The sequence below is a fragment of the Anguilla anguilla genome, chromosome 13 (assembly GCF_013347855.1).
Source record: "Anguilla anguilla isolate fAngAng1 chromosome 13, fAngAng1.pri, whole genome shotgun sequence".
Lineage (NCBI taxonomy): Eukaryota > Metazoa > Chordata > Actinopteri > Anguilliformes > Anguillidae > Anguilla > Anguilla anguilla.
In genome coordinates, this window is record NC_049213.1 from 32,103,142 (window position 1) to 32,125,531 (window position 22,390).

Here is a 22,390-nt window from a genome sequence, read left to right on the forward strand (position 1 = left end):
GCTTTGCCCAATTTAAAAGGGTGTGGGGGCTGGGGATGGCGGTGAGTGCGGTGGGATTACATTTCCTGTTGTTCTTCTCCCATCGTGATGCCTCCCCCACCCTTGTGATGTACAGATTTACATATTTTTAAATCATAAATGTAAGGGGAGGCGGCAGGTGTATTTCAGTTCGGTAAGCAGTTTGAGCAAAAAAAAACATCCCTGGGGAGGCTAGACCCCCCGGGTGCCCTGCTGGAGGATGATAAATCCTCATTATTCAAAATAAAAAATACAAAATGGCGCCCGGCGGTATACTGTGGAAGCGAGCATCGTGGGCCCATGGAAATAAAGCGTCCCGTCCTGCCCGCCTGTGCACTCGTTCGTGTTTGAGCGCACGCGCGTGTGCGTGCGTGCTCACCAACACTTCTGCGCGTGCGGTCGCGCGCCTCTGTTCACTCCCGCAACGTCAGAGAGGCAATAGAAAAAAGGGGGCGGTTATCTTCGCCGCGCGGCCGAGATGGGAGAGATACGTTTGTCGTTATTCTTATTTCCCCGCCGCGTTTGAATGGCAGCTGACCTTGTCTGGCTTGTCGGAATTACAAATGCAGCCGCGGAGAGAGGATAGCGCTCGCTTTGAAAGGCAAATCCATGCTAGTTTTATGCGCGGGCTAGCGAGTGGAAGCGATAAGTCATTTGGGGGGGAGGGCTCTCACAGGTGGTGGAAATTGTACTTAGTAGGGAAACAATCACTCACAACAGCAAGAGAGGGGGGAGGTGGAATAAGGGGCACGGACAAGGGCAAAAGGAAAGGGAAGAGGGTCGAGTGCATATATGAATAATACAGCGATGATCACATTAAAAATAAATCATTTCATTTTATCTTTCTTTTTTTTCCATTATTTATTTTCAGTTAATGATGTGCATATGGTTAGTCTGCGTGTTTGTGGTCTGGTACCTCACATTGGAGCACAACCCGTACTCCACTAAAAAAGAAATTAAAAAATTTAAAAAACAGGAAGCTGTGGCTTAGCTATCATGTAGCTGCTTTGCTAAATATTAGCATATTTTTTTATTTAATTAAAAATTAAGATCCTGCACTTGTCCTAAAGTTAGTGTTTATGGTGAGTCATTGGTTTGTGTTTCATTTATGGACTTTAGGGTGATCAGTCCTGACTGATAAGGAGAAATTAGGAATTGTGGTTCCGGGGAAGGGGCTGGAGTGTATTTTTGGTTTCTCGCCTACAGCCTGCTTAATTGGTAGCTACGTTCGTTGTGACCAGCCCTCAAACGGTGGCCCAGTGCATGTTATTATGTGCTCTATCATTGAATTATTTTTGTCCATGTGCCATTTATTGAACACGTATCAGTGCAAAAGCCTTCTCTAGTGGAAAAACAAGGGAGATACGTCACCCTTTTTGCTGTGACTTTTTGGTGTGAGTTTGGCGCATTCGCAATCCGCAAACCATACAGTCCCGTGTCTCCTACATCCGTGAGCTGGTCTTCCATGGTTCCCGCTGAAATGGTCCCTGGAGACCTTGTTTAACTCCCACCCCCCCCCCCCCCCCCCCCCCCCCCCCCCCGGTGCAGTTTCCACGCCAGGGCTGCTCACTGCTCGTACACAGCCGTATTTCTCCAGACGCTCGACTTGCCTGAAAAAGCTTTCTGAACAGGTGTCAAGAGGGGAAAAACTAGGGCTTTAATCAGACCCGGGGCAGATGAGCCAGGACTCTCTCTCTTTATTTATAACCCCGCCCCAACGTGGGGGCTGTCACCGGGGCCTCCTATTGGCTGCTGCTGGATTTAAGCGTGCGGGTGTCACCTTCCTGGCGCAAACGGCTGTAAGTCGAGGCCTGGAGACACTGGCAGTTTATTAATGCATAATAAACAGGCTAATAATACCAAGGGGGGGTGGGTGGGGGGGGGGGAGATGGATGCTTTCCATTAGCAGTAAATCCATGGTTGTTATTGCCCCGCATTCTAATTGAATCCGATGGCTGCGGCGCTCAAGGTGCTGTCGTCGCCGTAGCGATCGGGCCTCTCTCAGAAGGGAATTTAATTTGCCTCGTGAGTCATCTTGAGCGATGGCTACATGTTTATCAGAGCCTTTTATGTCTCGGCTCGTCATCCGCTCGATGAGTGAAGGCCCTGAAAATGTCATTCAGTGTAGACGGAAGGTGGAAGATTTGGGAATTAAGGCAGAGGAAATCGCTCAGCACTTTCAGTAGACGTCCAGCACTAAAGTTTGTTGTCCCCCCCCCCCTCTCCCATTAGTCTCTCTCTGAACTAAGTTTGAACTAATGTACTACACAGTCAACAGCGCGCAGACAATCAGCTTTGTGATTACCCTGCACGAAAGGGCAAGCCACACTGAGTGGAGTGTTTTTCACAGTGCATGCTGGGTAAATTGTATTGTTTAATAAGGGAGGCTGTTCAACAGAAATCAACCTCCGTGCACCAGACGGCCGAAGGGTTCATAAACGCAGCAGGATGCAGCGTCTACTGACATAAAAAAAACTGAATAACAAAAAATACAGAATTTTACCCAAATAAATATGCTGCGCAGTCTTCCATCGCCAGCTCTTGACTTAAGAATCGATTGTTTTGTGAAACCAGATTATTTACAGATCAGGCTGCTGTGCGTTATTGAATTGTTTTTATTGCGGGGAAGAAATCTTTATCCACTTGGCACTTGCCCTTATCAGAAAGGACTTGCACGGCATACATTTTTCATACTGGTCATTTATATAGCAGGATATGTACTCATGCACTTAAGCACTGCAACTGTAGTACCCCATTAGGGATTCAAACCAACCGCCTCATGGTCCATCTCAAGTCCAGATTCCGGTGGCTGTGCCACACTGTCCTATTTTTTTGTAGGTATATAAAAGAGCAATTTTTTTTATTGCTATGTAAATGCCATTTGATAGATAGATAGATAGATAGACAGACAGACAAAACAGACCTTTATTGATCACCGGAGGGAAATTCAGGTGTCTTAGCAGCAACAGCAGTGAGATGAAACACAGGAGTGGCACAGGGAAGAGTGAGAGTCAACCAAACCAAGATAAGTAAGTAAGAATAAAAATAAATGTTCTTTGAATGGTTGAAAGCATTGTTGGGTAAGGCATTACTAGCAGTTGAGTGTGTGTGCATGAACAGGGCTGTGACTCCTAACTCGTGAGCCCTGAATCTCCGTGTGCCCTCCTCCCCCCTCCTCCAGCGGAGACCTGCCGAAACTGCTCGTTCGGGGCGATCTGCGACGGGCAGACGGGGCGCTGCGTGTGCCCGACCGAGTGCGTGGACTCCCAGCAGCCCGTGTGCGGCAGCGACGGCCACACCTACGACAACGAGTGCCTGCTGAACGTGCTGGCCTGCACGCGGCAGCGCGACCTGCGCGTGGTCAGCCCGGGAGAGTGCAGTGAGTCTCCCCCCGTCCCCGTCCCCGTCCCTGTCCCCCCCGTCCCCCCCGTCCCCCCCGTCCCCACCCCCACCCCCTCCCCCATGCCCCCCGTCCCCCCCGTCCCGAGGCACCGCGTCGTGCCTCGTCTCAAAACCTGCTTCGCCTCGCCCGTTTCCCGCCTGTCTGTCGTCTGTTTCGAGGCTTCTCAAAATGTCGTCATTTACGGACAGATTAGAAGAAAATGTCTGCTGGATGTTGTTCGCGCAGCATTTCGACCAATAATCTGGCCTTTGCTTGAAGACCAGATGAAGGCCAGACAATGACTGAAACATTATCAGTCACTTGCAAAACGCAGAAACAGATCACTGTGGTATGAATCAGAGATTTAGATCAGGGTGTGAGTGTTCCTTCCCGTCTGTGGCTCTGTATTATTACTGTTCCATGCGCCTGTGGACTAATGGATGTACATGTGCTTATTTTAAATCGTTTGATATTTAAGGTGTAAGGTCTGATATATGTGATTACGGTGTTCTTACCTGAACATTCTAAAGCTGATGTAACCATCGCTGCCGGTAATTGAAGCCATTGGAGTTCTGGAACACCGACTTCGAACGTTGAAAGAAAAAAAGAATCTTACTCTTCAAAGGGTTCTTTACTGACCTGTGATGCATTCATATATAAATTAATTTCAGATGATGTCAGTAGGCCCTAAAAATAGAGCGTTTGTTGCGGTGCAATGATGTCACGCACGTGTGTGTTCCCGTGTGTGTGTGTGTGTGTGCGTGTGTGTGCGTGCGCCTGCAGGAAGCTGTGGCGGCGAGGTGTGCGCGTGGGGCGCCCGCTGCGTCCAGAACAGGTGCGAGTGCCCGCCCTGCCCCGCGCTGCCCATCGCCCCCGTGTGCGGCAGCGACGGCAACACCTACGACAACACCTGCCAGCTGAACGCCGCCGCCTGCAAGCTGAGGAAGAAGATCGCCGTCGCGCGGAGCGGGAACTGCGACGAAGGTGCGTCGCCGCGTCGCGTCTCAGAATGCAGCGGACGCTCTCGCGCGGATTACGGTTTTACACACAGTCCCGTTACGCAGCTGGCTATGTTACCGATGCAGTGAAACAACAGCTACGGCGGTTATTCCATTAGCTGCTACCAGCAGCTACTTTTCCTCTCTCTCCTTTCTGTGCTCCTGCCTCTCATTTTCCTCCACACAAAAACTTATGAATATAATGAGAAAATAATTAGCATGACATTTTTTTTTAATCTTAATGTACGAATGGATGCTAGAATGGATGCTTTCATTTTTTTCTCATTACGATAAAAGTTCTTATTTTACACATAATTGTCTTGTGTGAAAGAAATGTGAGCTTTTTTTGTTAATCAGAGAATGCATGAGAAATGTAATCTTATACATTTTATTTCTGAGCAAAGTGAGTAGGTTGAAATGACTTTGGGAAGTAATTTTGCACGGGTTTGATTTCTTTTCTTATCCTGTGCAGTTGTTTTGCTTTCATTCTGTTAGTTTCTCTGCTCCTTTTTGAGGGGGGAGGGGGCAGAGTTGATTTAGTTGTTTAAATGCTAGTCCCCTGTGTTGAGAACAGGGATCTGGTGCATACAGCACACTCACAGGCCTGAATTCTGTGCCATTGTGCCTCATGCAACTCAGAAAGCAAAAGGCCCTTTGACAGACAAGGGACTGAACCCTTCTCTACGAATTTAGATGGCTAACTCTGAAATATCGTATGGCTACTTATGATCGTGTTCAAATGCTAACACTGACACTGGTTCGCTTGCATTAGCGGCCCTTTCATTGGAGGTGTGGCTATCCAATCACAGAGCTTCACCCGTGTGCCATCTGCTTTATCAGAGGCGTGGCTATCCAATCACAGAGCTTCACCTGCGTGCAGTCTGCTGTCCCGCTCTGCCGTCCTGCCCCCGCACCTCCGGATCGTCCCCAGCGCCCCTCTGTGGGATTTTGGGAGCGCCGCCCTTTCGAGATGTCGCTCGCTGGGCTGAGGAGGTCCACGCAAGCGCCACTTTGTCACGTAGCAGCGGAGCGAGCCCAACGCTCGGTCCGAAAACTGGCCGCGCTCCACGGGGACAGATGGACAGGGCGTCTGGACGGACGGGGCGGGAGCGAAAAGAGCAGCAGTGCGCTCGGCCGCCCGGGCGGATCGCAGCTGAGGCGAGGAGGAAGAGCGCCGTCTTCCTCCGGCTCCCTCTGACTTCACCCCGCCGCCTTAACTGCGGGGTGCGAAGTGATCTCATTTGTTTACGCCGTGTAATACTCAATCAAATCTGTCGCTGTTTTTTTTTTTTTTCGGTTTGCGAATTGGCTTCCATTGATTTTCAGTACTTTATGTATTAATGAAATGGCTTCCAGTGTTTTCAGGGAATTTAACAAATTAGTGCCTCAAAAATTTTAAAAACGACAAAGCGGGCTGCTGGGTGGCTCACTCTGTAAAAGCGCTGCTTTGTGGTGCGTGAGCAAGCACACCGCGGTCTCGGCTCGAATCTGACTCATGCCAGGGTGGACTGTGGCCGGCAGCCCAGCAGGGGCTATGGACAGTTGGCTCTGCATTGCTGAAGGGATACGCGGGAGGGATTTGGTTGGCTGGGATAGCAGTGTTTGTTGCTGGAGCGACTGTTGTTGGGCATCCGGGCACCCGTGGGTTGACCCCCCCCCCCCCCCCTTCTTGCCCTGTGCATGGAGAACTGCAAGTAGTCTTCCAATGCTCGTACTTAGTTTGCTAATTGGACATCCCGTATTCGGGTGGAGATTGGAGATGCTAAATGCCAAAAAATAAATGAAAAAGAAAAAGCATATTAAAACTCTGTGTCTGTGTCATACAGTATTTCCCATCAGTCTAGAGGTCAGTGCCATCATGCATGAAGAATAGTCAGATAGATGGCTGCCAATGCCAGCGGATTTAGAGCAAGTGCCCTTTTTGACAGTTTTTTTTTTCTTTCCTGATGCTCGAGTCATTGATACAGAGCCTCACGCTTGGTTAAGCCTCAGTCATCTGAGCGCGCCCACTGGCCTTTGCCGTGGATAATGAAAGACCCAACGCAGGGCAGAGGACTTGGGTCTGCCCTCAGGGCAACAGTCAGACTGTGAGCACTTGTTCCCTCCTCCATCTTGTCAGGCTGTGGATCACCATTTCAAGCAGTCCCCCACCCCTGCCTTGTCCCTGACCCAGGGGGAACCCGCCCCCCCCCCCCCCCCCCCCCAACCAGGCTCATTTTTCTATACCGAAATGATATTGATGGTCTTAAGACAGAGCACAGAGCAAGCTCGAGGGGGGATGGGTATCAACTGACATACAGTACTTGTCCCCAGGAGCTAGCTCCCTTTGTTCCTTAGGGAGCATCCACTATGCTACCCTCAGAGCCAGTCGGATCCTGTGCCGGGATGAGGCTGGACTCTCAGAGCCAATAAAATCCTGCTTTGTGAGAAAGGCTCATTTCTTAGAGCCAATAGGATTCTGTGCTGGTACAAAGGCTCATCTCTCAGAGCCAACAGGATCCTGTGCTGGGGTGAAGGCCGGACTCTCAGAGCCAATAGGGTCCTGTACTGGGATTAAGGCTCGTCTCTCATAGGATCTTGCACAAGTATCGTAAAATGTCTGTGAATGCACTTTGGTGAGGCACCCGGAGCCCAAGGTTTCAACAGCCAGGAAAACGGCAACAGTTGATTTATTCATGGGCTCTCATTCATCAGAGGAGTTCATTAGTCACAAGGAGAAATGAAACTGTTGCTGCACTCTTTTATTTAGCGCTAATGAAAAATGACATCGCCCTACCCGGGGGGGGGGCCGTGTGTGGGAATTTATCACCTGTTTAATTTCACACTCCAGTAGGCTGAAGCTCAGCCTCTTCGGAGACACTGGCAAAGAGCCGGGTTCGAGCGGCAGAGCATCCTGGGGCATGGGGGTGAGGTCAGGGAGGGCGGGGCCTCTTTGCCTGATTACAGCTGATTAGCAAACCGGCAGCTCCAAATCAAAGTGGCATTGTGGTAAAAACCCCAGTAAATCCATGCAATGGCTAAATTGAGCCCATCCCTACAGCCTTTTGCTGTGGACTCCTGGCTACAGACATGGCCTGGACTCGATTAGCTGTAGCTAGGCTGTACATCAGGGCTCAGCCAGCAGCTAAGGTGAGCACCTTCACTAGCTGAGCCTCTTACTAGCCCCCAGCTGTTTTACCCAGTGTACTTTACTGAGTTTCCTGCATCGTCTTCTCATCGTTTTAACTGCACTCTCCCCAGCAGCAGCGTGGGTGTACCAGAGAAATTTGCAGGTGGACCGGAACGGGAGATTGCAATAGCAGACCAGGGGTGGAGAGAGAGATTGCGATCGTTGACCGGGGTGGAACATACAATTTTTTTTTTGTTGTACCGATAAAAAAAAAAAAACAACTGGACGTGCCTTGGACACTCAGGACACGGCGTGCCACCGAGAGTGACTCTCACTGACCTAACTTCGTTTCCTCTTCCCCCCCCGTTCGGCTGTGTTTGTGTCTGAGCTGCGTGAGCTTCGCTCTCTTTCCGGCTCATTCCCTCTCTGTTTTTAATGCCGTTTGTGCCGGCGGTGATTCTGTGTGTGCTCTGACGTGATTAAGCAGGCATAGAGGGAATCGCTGATGCGGATGTCTTTGCAGGGTCTGCTAATTGAAAGGCTTGACTGTAGCATGGGGTGGTAATGCCATCAAAGTGCGCGGGCTAATTAAAAATCCCCCCCCCCAGCCCCCCCCCAGCCCCACCCGCATCTGTCTTTGTTCGTATTTATTAAGGTTTTTTTTAATGTTGTGTTTTGTTTGGGCGATATGTATCATTCTCCCTATTTTCCCTTGCATTCAGCACTTCTCCTGGCTTCCACAAACAAGCTTTTGGTGATAGGCAATGCTAAGCAGAGAGAAATAATTACTGCTTCTGTCAGGAGCCCGGGCATAATTAACGTGCGTCGGATTTAGTGAAATCAAGCTCCGTTCAAACGGAATGTCACTTTGGTTGGGGCGGGGGGGGGGGGGGGTGGCGTTGCATTGTGAGTGACCTCTGCATGTATGAAAAGAACGGCAAATGTGGCACGTTTGATTGAGCGTGTGACTTCACAAGAGGGGCTCTATGGTGCATTGGGTGCGGGCGCTGGGTGTGTTCCTGCCTTTGTGTCGGAATTCCATGCTCTTCCCTCAGTACCCGAATGGAGCCAATGCATTTCCAGCACTCTGTCACCAAGGAACATTGGAGGCTGTGTTCTGCACTGTGACCCAGGCAATAAGCACAGGCATAATGTCACAAGCATAATGTATACATATTCACCTGGACAAAATCTATGCATACGTATGAATACCAGTACAAGTTCATTCCCTGTCAGAACATATGGACCTTCCATAGACTTGGAGTATCACATTTATTTAAGAGCACAAAAACCAAAGAAAGACTAAATGCAATCCACTGATGACACATTTATTCACATTTTCCCAGATGCAGGTCTTATTTTCATTAGTGATAATTGCTTTTCGGTGGTTGGGCTCTGGAACAGGTTTAGTTTGATGTTTTTTTTTTTTTTAAATATTCGCACCGTTATTTGCATATTGATTGGTGGAGAGAAGAGGTGGCCCTGCGGTTACTGTTCATAGCGTCTCTTCATCAGAGAGCAGTGTCATCCCGCTGTGTTTCAGGGAGGCCCCATCTGATCGCTCGTGTTTGAGATTGTCATTTCAGACACATTCCCCATTTTCATCTCATCCTCTCGCACTCCTTCATCCCTGATGCGCCGTGCTCAATCATGATGCATTTGTATATCTTTGATCACTTTTTGATCTTGACTGAAAGCAGTGAATCGATATGGTGAATCAGAAAAAGGCCACAATAGAAATGAGAAGTCCTGGCACAATTTCAGTCACAGGGCAGGGCACACACTTGGACACATGCCTGTGTACACACGCACGCGCACACACACACACACACGCACGCATGCAAAGGAACACACTCGTGCTTCTTACCTATGAGCCCCCTCTCTCTTAACTCCATTTCATTTCAAGTGTTCCAGGTGAAAAAAGTGCCTGACAATGTGAGTGTTCCACAGATACAGCATTTGAGTGTGCCTTGCGCTGCCTGCTTGTTGTTTAAAATACTTTGCCGCCCGTGCGTGCAAATTCTCATTCCTTAAAATTTTTTCTCAATTTAACTTTTCTTGTGGAATAGCTTTAAATCACTACGCCTTCAGGCATTCCATAACATTAAATGGGTCTCTGTTGTTTCCCGTTCTGGTAGGCTTCAGTGAGCAGCTGTGTAGAAAGACGCATTGAAAGGTAGTTTGAGCGACTGCCCCATCAGGGTGTCCTGCCAGGGAACAGTTTCCACAGATTGCAGAAGAGCGCAGTCCATATTGGCTCTTTCCTACAACAGAGCCAAAATGGCTCCTCTAGGCATGCATAGTGGGGCGGTTGCCTTCCAGCTGATTTAAAATAATATTGTAAATAATTACGCTGAAGGTGGCTGACTGGCTTTTTTTATTACTTTGATCGAATTGGATGATATGTAGTGTAATTGATTGAATGATAGCTAAACATTCTAATTGGACCAACATTACAGAATGCGTTTATTATAACTTTACCAATAACTTAAAAAGAACATTGCTTTTATGTGTATTGTAGACGATACAAATAAATGACAAATTAGATGTTGAAGGCACAGCATAGTGCAATTACAATTGGGAAATCAATTCAGTAAATACCCAGAAGCTAGTAGTACAGTCTAGTTAAATCCAGACGGTCTTGCTCTACTCTTCATTATTAGGCTGATTATATTCATCTTTGCAGTTCTGCTTTTTTGGTCTAACTACGCTTCAGATGCTCTCCTGGTCCTTGCATCCCTGGATAAACGCACACTGTGTCACAAAAATTTCAGATTATATGTGTACTGTTTTAAAGTAGTCAAACGTGCCGTGATCTCTTTTTTGAAATGATTGATAAATTGCTGCGTTTTTTCCATCGTTCCCCCCCTTTGCTTGATTTCCCTCTCTTTCAGCGAAAGTAGCGGTTTGTGTCATTTCTTCCGAGCCGGCGGTAATGTCTGCATATTTCCGCACGTCTGCAATTAGCCACGTTGCTCACAATGAAAAGCGGTGTTCATTAAGCTTGTCACATTGATTTCAGCCTGTGGACAGGCAAATTGTAATTCTCAGAGGTTTTTTTTTTTGTTCTTCTTCTTCGGTTCGAATTGTAAAGAAGTTCTCGCCCACGGCCCGACGATGCTGCACTTAATTTATTTTTGTTAATCAATGGGCCCACTTTTCCTCCCTGGCTTGTTATTATGTCCCGGTCGATTTCTGCTCGAATGTGAAGATTTTGATATCCTGCTGCTTAAGTGGTACTTAACTGATAAAACCTCAGCGGTCCGACAAATGTTAGTCAAATGTTTGGCTCCCTTGAATCAGGGCTGTGAGTGTATATCTCCGTTCTCTAAACTGGGGTAGAGCAAATTTGCGGGGATACGTGAAGTTTTAGTAATGTAATGGGTCTGTAAGTGTGTTTTTCTGGGTTCTGCGAACTTAGGAGAACCTATTTTTAAGTTATGTGAGTGGTTTGGTGTATTAGGGGTGTATAGGTTGCATATAACCGTGTGTAAACTAATGATTGTAAATTCTAATTATGAAATTAATCTAGGGTATATTAGCACATATAAGCTATGAATAGATATACTATATATAGTTTTTTTTAGCTCTATGGGTTACATTGTTGTATAGTTTTTCTTGGGGTGGTGTGGTTGATGGTGTGCACTCTGAAGGCTCTCTGTGTTGTGACTGCTGTGTTACTCTGTCTCTGCAGAGTGCGGGTTGGGTTAGGGTTAGGGTGGGGGGGTTGTTGTGACCTGTGTGAAGGCTCTTTGTGTTGTGACTGCTGTGTCGCTCTGTCTCTGCAGAGTGCAGGTTGGGTTAGGGTTAGGGTTGGGGGGGGCGGTGTTGTGTGGTTGATGGTGTGACCTCTGTGAAGGCTCTGCGTGTTGTGACTGCTGTGTCGCTCTGTCTCTGCAGAGTGTGGGTCTGGCGGTTCTGGCTCCGGGGGGGACAGCACCTGCGAGCAGGACCGGTGCCGGAGGGTGGGGGGCTCCTGGGACGAGGACGCCGAGGACGACCGCTGCGTGTGCGACTTCAGCTGCCACAGCGTGCCGCGCGTCCAGGTAAACCCCATTCCGTCTCCATAGCGACGCCCGCAGCACCTGTTCGGGCTCACGTCCGAGGGGCGGTCCGACGGCTTCCGTAACGTGGTGGCACGCGGTCCGGCCTGCGCGCGGCCACTGACCGCACTCCTTTCCCCTGCGCAGGTGTGCGGCTCGGACGGACACACCTACGACAGCGAGTGCGAGCTGAAGAAGGCCAGGTGCGAGAAGCAGGAGCAGCTGGAGATCCAGGGCCAGGGGCCGTGCCCAGGTGAGCATCCTCTGAGAGGCCCCTGAAAACGCTTATCTCCTCCTCAGCCCCTGACCCATGTGCTCAGGCCTAAGAGGCCCAAGAGGTTCTGCTCACACAACGGTTGACATCTGCAGCACCCCTGCAGTGACCCGGTTCTCCAAACGCGGATATAAATGTCTCTAAGGGTACTTGACATGCCTAAAGGATGGCACTTGGAATTCTTTAAAAAGAAATTTTTTTAAATAAGCTGTTCAGCTACTCATGCTCGCACAAAGATATTTTTCTAATGAGAGAGTTCGGATTTTGCTGCATAATTTAGACCCTTCACTATCAATCACCGTACGCCGCGTTGCTGGAAATGGATTGTGTTCATTCGACACAGTGGATGTTTTATATGGCTTTCGGAACGTGTGCGGGCGAAACGTCGGAGGTAGACAAATGGGCTGGAACCAGCGCGATCCGAGAGCACGGCAGCAGAGGCGGATAGTTTTTGAGAAGGGGGCCGCCTCATTTACCTGAGCTGTTATACCTCTGCCATCCAGCTCTGTGATTAAGTGGACATTTATACTTCAGGAGCAGCTGAGAGGAGAAGAAGCGTGCTGCTGTTATTGCTCCTCTTGCCACCACAGCATGATGGAGGGGGGGTGGCTTTTTTTCTCTTCTCTTTAAAAAAGAAAAAAAAAGAAAATCGGGATTGTGTTTATGACCATCTGGTGTCGCTGCGTATGTCTTCCCACCTGCAACAAACTATCAGTCCAGCTTTACTCTATAAGGGCTTAATGTCCTCCGCAGCACTGCTTTGCAGGGTCAGGGTCTTCAGATGTCTGTCCCTTTAAAGGCATTCTGTGCTTATTCTTTTTTTTTTTCTTCTTCTTGCAAAAGCTAAAGGTGAAAGACACTTTAGACCCATTTCTGAACAATTATTACTCGTATATTTTTTTAATCATTTCAACAAAACAGTTTGAGACAGGTTTTTACTGGAGAGAGTTGCCATGTCGTCAAATGTGAAGCGCCGACAAATTGTTTTTCTGGACACGTCAAGCGTTTAAATGTGTAATGGAGCAGGTGGTGGTTGTTCATCTCAACTTTATTTACTGTTCATTCACAGCAGCAAAGCCACTGGCATTAAGACTTTGCTTCTGAGCCACCGGCTCACTCAGTCTGAAACCAAACATCCTGAAATGACAAACTGGAGAATATGATGTCACCATATGTACCACAAACCAAAAGCAATTAAGAAAATCACTTCAATGCCAACAGCACAATACGAAATCAGCGGCAATTACGAGGTTTGGAACCCTCGAGAAAAGATACTTTGCCTGGGTTTTTGTTCCCATGCGAGTGAACGGAGCCTCTCTCCAAATAGGAACTTTTTTTTTTTTGAAAAGGATATGGCCTGTCAGCTCTGTGACGTTGAGGAGCTTTACCGATAACCGGAGGCACATGGAGACTTCACTGCGGTGTCAGAGCCGGAGGAGCTTCCAGGTGTTGCCTAATAGCTTTTTGAAGGGGACTGGACAGGACAGGAGAGGGAGAGGAGGAAGCGCTGAGAGTGGAGATGAGGTTTAGCGTGTTGCACGGAGGGGGGAAGGGCTCTGCCTTCGTCTCACGGGCACCATCGCTGAGACGAGCCAGGCCACGGAGCGGGTCTAATGAACCGTGGCCAGAGCTAGTCTCTGCACCGTAACAGGGAGCCGTGGCAGGGGAGGACTCCTCAGCCTTAACAACCTCCCCCAACACTGCACCGCACGGACGAGTCCAGGAAGACAGTCTGACTCGTTTCTTCGCTCTTGAGTGACGAAATGACGAGGTGCCGCACGGAAGGCGAATCGGCTTTTTAAATTCCTGAACTCGGAGCTTACGCAGCGCGGGGCAGACTGAGTAGCACCGCCACTCCGCGGTGCTGTTTTCCACCCGCCTTTCTCTCGTTAGATAATACACTTTTGTTTATGTGATGCTTACACGTTGTGACATCTGTTGATCAAAAGACTGGTGCAAGCACACGCATGCAGTAAGAGTATGTGTATATACACGCTCGCACCCTCACACACACACACACTCACATGCACACATACACATATAATTAAGCAGACTTTTTAAAAAACTGTTGGGATGTTTTCGATGGGGAATAATGAGAAGAATAGCGCTTTTCAGGATGTGCAGAAATGTTAGGCTGTGTGTGTAGAATATTGAATGCAATTGTGTGTTTTCAGAGCGGGTAATGGCATGGTTTTCACTAACACCCACCCCCACCCAGTTCTGCTGAATTGCTTTCAGGAATTCAATGCATCATCCAGAAACCCAAGCGCTAACTGACCACCTCTGTGTAGGCTGTTAGATTTCGCGTAATTGCATTTTGTTTGTGGAACAGCAGTTATGGAACAGCGTTCCATAAAATGGAATCAATTGAATCTTTGCAAATGCGTTTTCTTTATATAATACTCCTCATTTTGCCTCTTTTTCGTCATTCTCTTCCCCCCCCCCCCCCCCCACCCTCTCCCCACAGCTACGCCCCCACCTGGCTTGACTCAGCATTGTAGTCAGACCGTGTATGGCTGTTGTCTTGACAACACAATGGCTGCTCTTGGCGTGGGACTGGCTGGCTGCCCCAGTAAGTGCTCTCGCCCTGGCTGTCTTTGGCCCTGCGATACAGCGACTAGCATTTTCAGTTCGGGTGCTAATGGACAGTGCACTCGTCCGTATTGTGTCCGATGACTCTGAGTGGGTCTGCAAACGTAATTATTATGAGGCCTTGGTTCATAAAAAGCATTCTCAGCATTTTTTATTCCAGTGTACCAAATGTGGCTAAGTGATGAAAATGTTTTGGTACACTGCCTCTGTCAGTGGATGGTGGCAGTGTAGCGTAATGGGTAAGGAGTTGGTCTTGTAACCTAAAGGTCGCAGGTTCGAATCCCCGCTAGGACACTAGCCGTTGTACCCTTGAGCAAGGTACCTAACCTGCATTGCTTCAGTATATATCCAGCTGTATAAATGAATGAAATGTAAATCACTATGTAAAAAGCTGTGTAAGTCGTTCTGGGTAAGAGCGTCTGCTAAACGCCTGTGTTGTAATGTAATGGACGGTGCTAATGGCCGTAGCCCGTAGCGACCGTCTCAGAAGCGCGTGTGTCCCCCCCGGTGTTCCCCAGGTACCTGTAAGTGTAACCCGTACGGCTCGTACGGGGGCGCGTGCGACCCCACGAGCGGGCAGTGCTCCTGCAAGCCGGGCGTCGGCGGGCAGAAGTGCGACCGCTGCGAGCCGGGGTTCTGGAACTTCCGCGGCATCGTCACGGAGAGCACCAGCGGCTGCACGCGTAAGAGGCTCCTCCCATCCCTGCTTCTCCCCTTCTGCCCTCTTCTGGTTTTATTAACTTATTTTATTAGGATTGCGAAAACACATCTTCTAAATGCCTATTAACACAATTAAGCCTGTATTAAAAGTCCCCTCTATTGCCTTAGTGTTATGTGCTCTCATCACTGTTTGTCACCCGCAACCAGGTAAGCTTCTCTTAAGGCCAGTTCAGATCAATGATTAGCAACGAGACGAAACGGTTTTAGAATGTTGCAGAGAAAATTGCAGCGGTGAGAACTGGTTAGTTGCAGAGCCTCTGAAGCCGTTGCCTGGGGTCTCAAAAGACCCACCCTGTCAAACCGCCAAGTGCAGTTTTAGAACGTTTACAATCAGACGTCTTGGAATTTTGCAAGTTGCATCCGGTCTCGTTGTGAATCATTGATCTGAACTGGCCATAATTCATCCACGAGCCAGTGATTCTTTTTTCATACCGCACGTCACACAGCCCAGGCTGAAACCTGAAACCGGTGGTGCCAAGCTAAACCATCTCTCCTGAAGTGTGCATCGGTACTGACAGAACTATTTTCGTAGAGCCATATTCGTAGAGCTTTCTTCAAGCTTTAGAAATTCAGTGAAAGGGTACAGCTAGCAAAAAGCACAACAAAGGCAATGATGCACAGCTGGACGTACTGTTCTTCTAGCGCAGGTACTGAGAAGAAACCAAGCCTTGTCTCCGACACCTCGGAGAGCTCCAGCAATTCAATTTGAAACAAACAGTACATTCACCGTCAGGGAAGACTAACAAGGTTTGAGCGCAGGCAGGGGACCAGCCTCTGTGGCCTTATGCCCTCACCATGCAGACACAACAGAGCCCAACATGAAAACAAACAGTGACCCCAGAAACTAGAGGCCAAGTCTCTGTTCCCTGGAGGGGATGTTGTCACAGTCCTGTGGGTTTCACCAAAGGCACCTGGCCTGCCGCAGGACTGTATAAGAACCTGCAGGCGGTTGACCTGTGTTTGACCTTTGAATGCGTGTCCCAGGTTTGTGACATGGATGCGCTGGTGCTTTTGCTGTCTTTGAAGTTACTGCCCTTAGGTTTGCTTGTCTCTTCACACATTTGAGGGGGGCGGCAAGTGTGAGAAACACAGAAATGAGTTGTGTAGGAGGTGCAGTGAGGTCACCATTCACAAGTTTGTCACCAGGCATTACACTGACTCTTAATTCATAATCAATGCACCCCCCCTTACTGAGTCTTCTCTGTTAAGACAAAGGTGAATCAAGAATCAAGTAAATCGAGCATGAACTCATCCAATCCACCCCCCCCTTTCTCTCCCCACTTCCTTTTTCTCTTTCTCTGTCTGTGTGCCCTCCCCCTCCTGTCTTTTCTCCTCATTAGAATTTAAGGATTCAGACTTTATTGACTTGGCAGGAGTTATCCAGTGCTGCCAAGGCATTTTATCAATAAGATCTGTCAATAATAGGATGTATATGAACACGGTAAATACGATCTGCCAATAATAAGATGTATATTAACGCAGTGAATACAAGGGCAAAATACAGTTAAATGAACGTTAAAGAAAGCAGAAAAGACCGTTTAGAACTATAACACACCTCTCCCTGAATGCATTGACTGGCAGAGGATAGCAGAGAGGTTTGTTTTTCCCGGACGTATGCTTCACTGTCTCTAATTCCGCAGTGTGTAACTGTGACCCTCTCCCGCTCTCTCTCTCTCTCTGCAGTGTGTAACTGTGACGCTCTGTGCTCTCTGCAGTGTGTAACTGTGACGCTCTGTGCTCTCTGCAGTGTGTAACTGCGACGCTCTGTGCTCTCTGCAGTGTGTAACTGTGACGCTCTGTGCTCTCTGCAGTGTGTAACTGCGACGCTCTGTGCTCTCTGCAGTGTGTAACTGTGACGCTCTGTGCTCTCTGCAGTGTGTAACTGTGACGCTCTGCAGTGTGTAACTGTGACGCTCTCTCTCTCTGCAGCGTGTAACTGCGACGCTCTGTGCTCTCTGCAGTGTGTGACTGTGACGCTCTGTGCTCTCTGCAGTGTGTAACTGCAACGCTCTCTCTCTCTGCAGCGTGTAACTGCGACGCTCTGTGCTCTCTGCAGTGTGTGACTGTGACGCTCTGTGCTCTCTGCAGTGTGTAACTGCGACGCTCTGTGCTCTTTGCAGCGTGTAACTGCGACGCCCTGGGCTCTCTCTCTCTGCAGTGTGTAACTGTGACGCTCTGTGCGCTCTGCAGTGTGTAACTGTGACGCTCTCTCTCTCTGCAGTGTGTAACTGTGACGCTCTGCGCTCTCTGCAGTGTGTAACTGTGACGCTCTGTGCTCTCTGCAGTGTGTAACTGTGACGCTCTGCGCTCTCTGCAGTGTGTAACTGTGACGCTCTCTCTCTCTCCGCAGCGTGTAACTGCGACGCCCTGGGCTCTGTGAGGGACGACTGCGAGCAGATGTCGGGCCTGTGCTCCTGCAAGGCGGGCGTGAAGGGCGTCAAGTGCAGCGTGTGTCCGGACGGCAGCCAGATGAGCGCCAGCGGCTGCGATAAAGGTAAGGGCGTGGCCTTGGGGGGAAACCCCGCCCCCTTCTCCTCTGCAGACCAATGACCGACCACATCAACCTGATTGACACTGCCCAGCGCACATCCATTCAACATGCCTGCCGAACTGAGAATGCTGTGCGCCGTGGCAACAGCAGTGACTGACTTGCCACTGTGGACATTGCTTTCCAGATGAGGACAGAGGTTAACATTCCATTACGACCATGCCAAATTAAATTAATTAACTGCATTATATTACGCCATTTTGCATTTTTGTCTTTGAGGAATCTTTTTCTTAGGTGATACCAGTGTACCAATGTATTTACCTTAAAAGACGGTCTTACTTTTTTAAAACTTTTTTTTTAGTGTTGTGATTCCATTTAGTGTTCCTTTTTTAATATGGAAAGTTCTTAAGAGGTCTTGTAAGAGATTTCTACGCATGTGCGCAACCTGCATTGCTTCAGTACATATCCAGCTGTGCAAATGGATGTTAGGTTAAAAAAAATGCAAAAAGCTGTGTTCGTCGCTCTGCATAAGAGTGTCTGTTAAATGCTGTAATTTAATGGAACAAATAGCGCTGAAGTCCTGAGTGTCTCGTAGATGGGGGAAAAAGGAAAAAGGCCTGCTCTTTAAATCTTGTAAATGGACCTATTTATGACAAGGATGAAGTGTGAAGTTTGATCGTACTGATGATTGCCTGGATATCGAAGAGTTACAGTGACTGGCGAGAGGTGTAGGGATTACAATTTGTATGCAGTGCTGTTTATGACGTACACATGCACTTCAGCATTCTCACATTCTTTCAACATTCTCATTCTACTTTCAGTAGTTTGTACTCTTTGCAAAAATCCATTAGTCTAGTCAAGAGAGAGACTAGCCGCATGCATACTAAATGGCTGAAAACATTATCGTTTTACTCCTCTCCCCTCCAAGAACCTTTTCAAGTGCCTACAGACATGCGGTGATATAATGGCGATCATTTAGCCGAATTTGTGAGACGTGACAGAAGAAAATGGAGCGTGGGGGTAAAACAAAAAGGTTCAAAGTAAGGGGGGGAGGGGGGGAATGTTTCCTGCTCCTCATGGCCCATGACAAAGGGGTTGAGCGGCAGGAATGGGAGCCAGTCAGGAGTGAAGTTGGGTCTGTCTGTCCCTCCCCCCCCCCCCCCCCCCCCAGGTCCCGACGCTCCCGCGTCCTGCGACGAGATGGAGTGCAAGTTTGGCGCGTCCTGTGTGAAGGTCAACGGCCAGGCCCACTGCGAATGCCCCTCCCCAGACTGCGACAAGGAAAAGAAGACCAAGGTGGGGTCCCCAAGACATAACTCCCCCACCCGCATCAGCAGACTTTAAGCACTTCTTATCCAGGAGTTATTCATATTCCTGAAGGCCAACTGATTCAGCCCTGTGAGAGAACATAATTTATTGATCTCACACAAGGACGTAAAATAATCAAATCATCTAAAGAACATGAGAACACGTGCAGTAATTATTTGTACCCTGCTTTATTGATTTGGCAAGCATTCTCATTCAGAGTGACGGGGGACATAAAGGGATACATGTAATAAATATAAATATCAGAGAAACTAAAAGAATGATAAGATACAAACCAGCCAGAATGATTGTGACACGATATGGAGCTGAGAAACGGCACAGCTTAAATTATAGCAGTAATAACACGGCGGCAGGCCACCGCCCTTAACTGCAACATGCATCATAATAAAGTGAACTTGGAGCCGAACAGTTATCAATAAAAGCCGCGTTACTTTAAATGGAGGCTGCGCTGTTCTCCCATCTTTATGTTACCGCGGCTCTTCGGCCTCACAGAAGACGGCGTGCGGGTTTAGGGCTAGTCACGTGCACGCGCCCGTGGGGTGATGTCACAGCTGCGTAGGGGCTGTGCTGCGATGTGACTGTGCGGTAGTGGTGGAGGGTCAGGTGAGGGCACTCCGTGTGAACGTTTCCGGGTCTGGGTGTTCCGCGGCAGGTGTGCGGCTCGGACGGGGTGACCTACGCCGACCAGTGCCAGCTGAGGACCATCGCCTGTCGCCAGGATCAGGACGTCACCGTCAAGCACCCCGGCCAGTGCTCAGGTGAGAACGCGCCCTCTCCTGGACCGGCGTACTAAAACAAGGATTGAGACAAACCGGATTAAATCGCATGTGTATTCACCTTTCTGTGCTAAACTGGAACTGATTGTTCAGGTTGTGTTAAATGGTACCAGTGCACCTTCTGTGGAGCAGGAACCCTTGGCTGTTATCGATGAATAAGGCGGGACAGATCTCTCACAGAACTGTAGTTTCTGTGCAGTGTTCCGGTACTCCTCCTCTCAGTTCTCAAAGGGATCGATCAAACAGACGATCGCCCCTCTGGTCCCGGCCCTTTGCAGGACAGGCGATTTTCGTGCGAGTCCCTGAAAGCCTCTTAGTCTCTGACGAGGCCAGAGTGGTGAAGAGCACCAAAGCGTTATTTGACATTGAACAGAGAACTGGCTTTTCTGTTCCACACAGGTTTCATTTTGAGTGAATTTGGCAATTAACAAGCATGAAAGGCATTAAGCATCCACAGGGACGTCTTGTCCAATCAGGCTCTGTTCCAACCAACAGTGTCACTGTGAGTGCAATAAACATGGTTGCCATTGGGGGGGGGGAGGATTAAGAAGTAAATGGTAAACATGATTGAATGTTGGGGAGGGGTAGAGGATTGCTTATTTTCAAGGTCCAACTTTCAGTGGGAAAATGTCCCGGACTTTGATAGGGGGATTTTAAAAATGAGGCGCTTGAGATTTCGTGTGGGGCTCCAAAGGGATTTTTGAGGGAATGTATTTGTGGAGTGAATCATAAGCATCTGGCAACACTGTGACAGAAAGGTTTTTTTTTTTTGGCAGAAGGCTCCGTCTCGGAATCCTCCTGAGCACATCCGTGCTCCTCTCCTCCGCTCTCAGGACCTTGCTGCAGATTAGGGCTTTAGACGGCGAGTCTGCACAGAGAATCCTTCAATCTATTTGTGTTTTTTTTCCCCCCCACTTCCCTGCCACGCCTCAGAGTTGTCTTCAGCTCGAGGACAATTAGCCGTCAAGAGGACAGAGGCTTCGATTCCATCCCACGATGAGCTCTGCCGGGAATGCCGGGGTGGTTGGGTGGGTGGGGGATTGGGCCGCGGCTCCCGGGGCGGTGTCAGCTCTCCGTCGGCGAGAGTGGCGTGGAGAATCGCGTCCCTGGCGACGGGCGGTGGCAGCTGCGTGTTCATTGGGCCCGGGGCCAGCGCCAGGTGTCGAGCGTCTCCGCCGCGCGCGCACTTAGCCCGTCTCCGAGCGCGGTCAGATCAGATGAGCTAAAAAAGCATGAGACAGAAAGGATCCCAGCCGCGCATAAACGGTTTGGGACCCGCCACGTACACCAGGCCACAGAGTTTCTGGGGAAGGGCTCCTTGGAGTAGTACCCCTTTTGCCCAGTTTTTTCTTTGTAAAGTGCCTTTGTGACAGTGGCATTGTAAAAAGCATTGTACAAATAAAATAGAATTGAATTGCAATAAGAAACAGCAATCAACACACGATGGGTTGTGGTTTGTGCTACTCATTTCTGTTACCTGCTAATGCAGCTAAATGTGTTTATACACGACCAGGGAACTAATAGTCATAAGTGGGCTAGCATCTGATTCATAACTATTATCCGTCGATGTGAACCAAGCGTTGTCTATCTTTAGGTCTGGGTCCCGGTTTCTCTGTGTCTCAGTGGCTTGGGTTCACTGATTTAAGTGTGTGGGATCCATTCCAGACGAGGAAGGCCTCTCCCGACCTTATCCATGATATGCGTACATGGGAAACAGTGACCATGTCTGCCTCATGGAGAGGCTGCTTTGAATAAGATGACTGGAGGAAACATTTTACAGCCGTTGGCCGCCTTTTCTGTCTCCCATATGGGGGGCTTCACCTTTGCGTTCGCACCAGTTGGCAGAACACATGCAAACATATGGCACGAGTGAGCTATGGAAGCGTTTGTCTTCCTCTTTCCACGTCTCTGCGTCCATCTCTTTTAGTCACTTGCCTCTCTTTCTCTCCTCTTCCTGTTCTCCATCTTGCCCTCTCTGCTTCCTTCTCTCTCTCTCTCTCTGTCCTTCTGTTGGTCTCTCACTCTTTCCTCATCTCTCTATATCACTTGGTCTAAATAGCTGGCTTCCAAAGATAGCTTGCTCCACATTAGCAAGTGCCATTATATCCCCCCCCACCCCCGAAATATGGCTGCTTGCCTCTTAGAGAAAATCAAATGCAGCATTAAACCCGATTAAGGAATGCTTCTGCCACACTGAACCTCCCGCCAGTTTTATTTTTTGGCACTGTCTGGTTTTTTTTTTGGTTTTTTTTAATTGCACGGTTCACGGCTGTCACGGAGACGGGCGCTGAGATACCTGCGCTCGCCGCGCTCGTCTCTTTGGCGGGGGTCGGACGCGAGACGCCGCTCCTGACTGACAGGTGTAACCAAGAGGAAAACGTAGCTAGTGAATCAAAACAAATCCACTGCACGCGTTCTGATTCTGCCTCCCCCCCTGTCCCCCTCTCCCCCAGCCTGATGCTGCCACCCTCAGCTCCCGTCTGCTTTCCACCACACTGAGAGCTCATTATTATTTTTTTTTGTCGTTTTTTTTAAGGTTGGGGAATTTCGCACTCTGCTTTGTCGCCCTCGTACCCACTGGTGCCGGTATCAAAGCGTAGCTGAATGTGTCATTCTGGCAAATCCCCTGAAGAAGTAGAGCACAGTCAAACTGCCTGTGAAAGG

General features: G+C 48.9%; 1 protein-coding gene across 3 annotated transcripts in view; it reads left to right on the forward strand.

The window, feature by feature from the left end:
* LOC118211163 (agrin-like) overlaps positions 1-22,390 on the forward strand; it is a 125,742-nt gene that overhangs the window by 66,563 nt on the left and 36,789 nt on the right. For all 3 annotated transcript variants that reach the window (XM_035388080.1, XM_035388082.1, XM_035388081.1), the window contains 9 exons: positions 3,200-3,397; positions 4,184-4,384; positions 11,408-11,553; positions 11,698-11,803; positions 14,292-14,396; positions 14,935-15,099; positions 17,487-17,630; positions 18,796-18,920; positions 19,603-19,708. In XM_035388080.1, the coding sequence (XP_035243971.1) occupies positions 3,200-3,397; positions 4,184-4,384; positions 11,408-11,553; positions 11,698-11,803; positions 14,292-14,396; positions 14,935-15,099; positions 17,487-17,630; positions 18,796-18,920; positions 19,603-19,708 (1,296 nt within the window). The remainder of the gene's footprint in view (positions 1-3,199; positions 3,398-4,183; positions 4,385-11,407; positions 11,554-11,697; positions 11,804-14,291; positions 14,397-14,934; positions 15,100-17,486; positions 17,631-18,795; positions 18,921-19,602; positions 19,709-22,390) is intronic.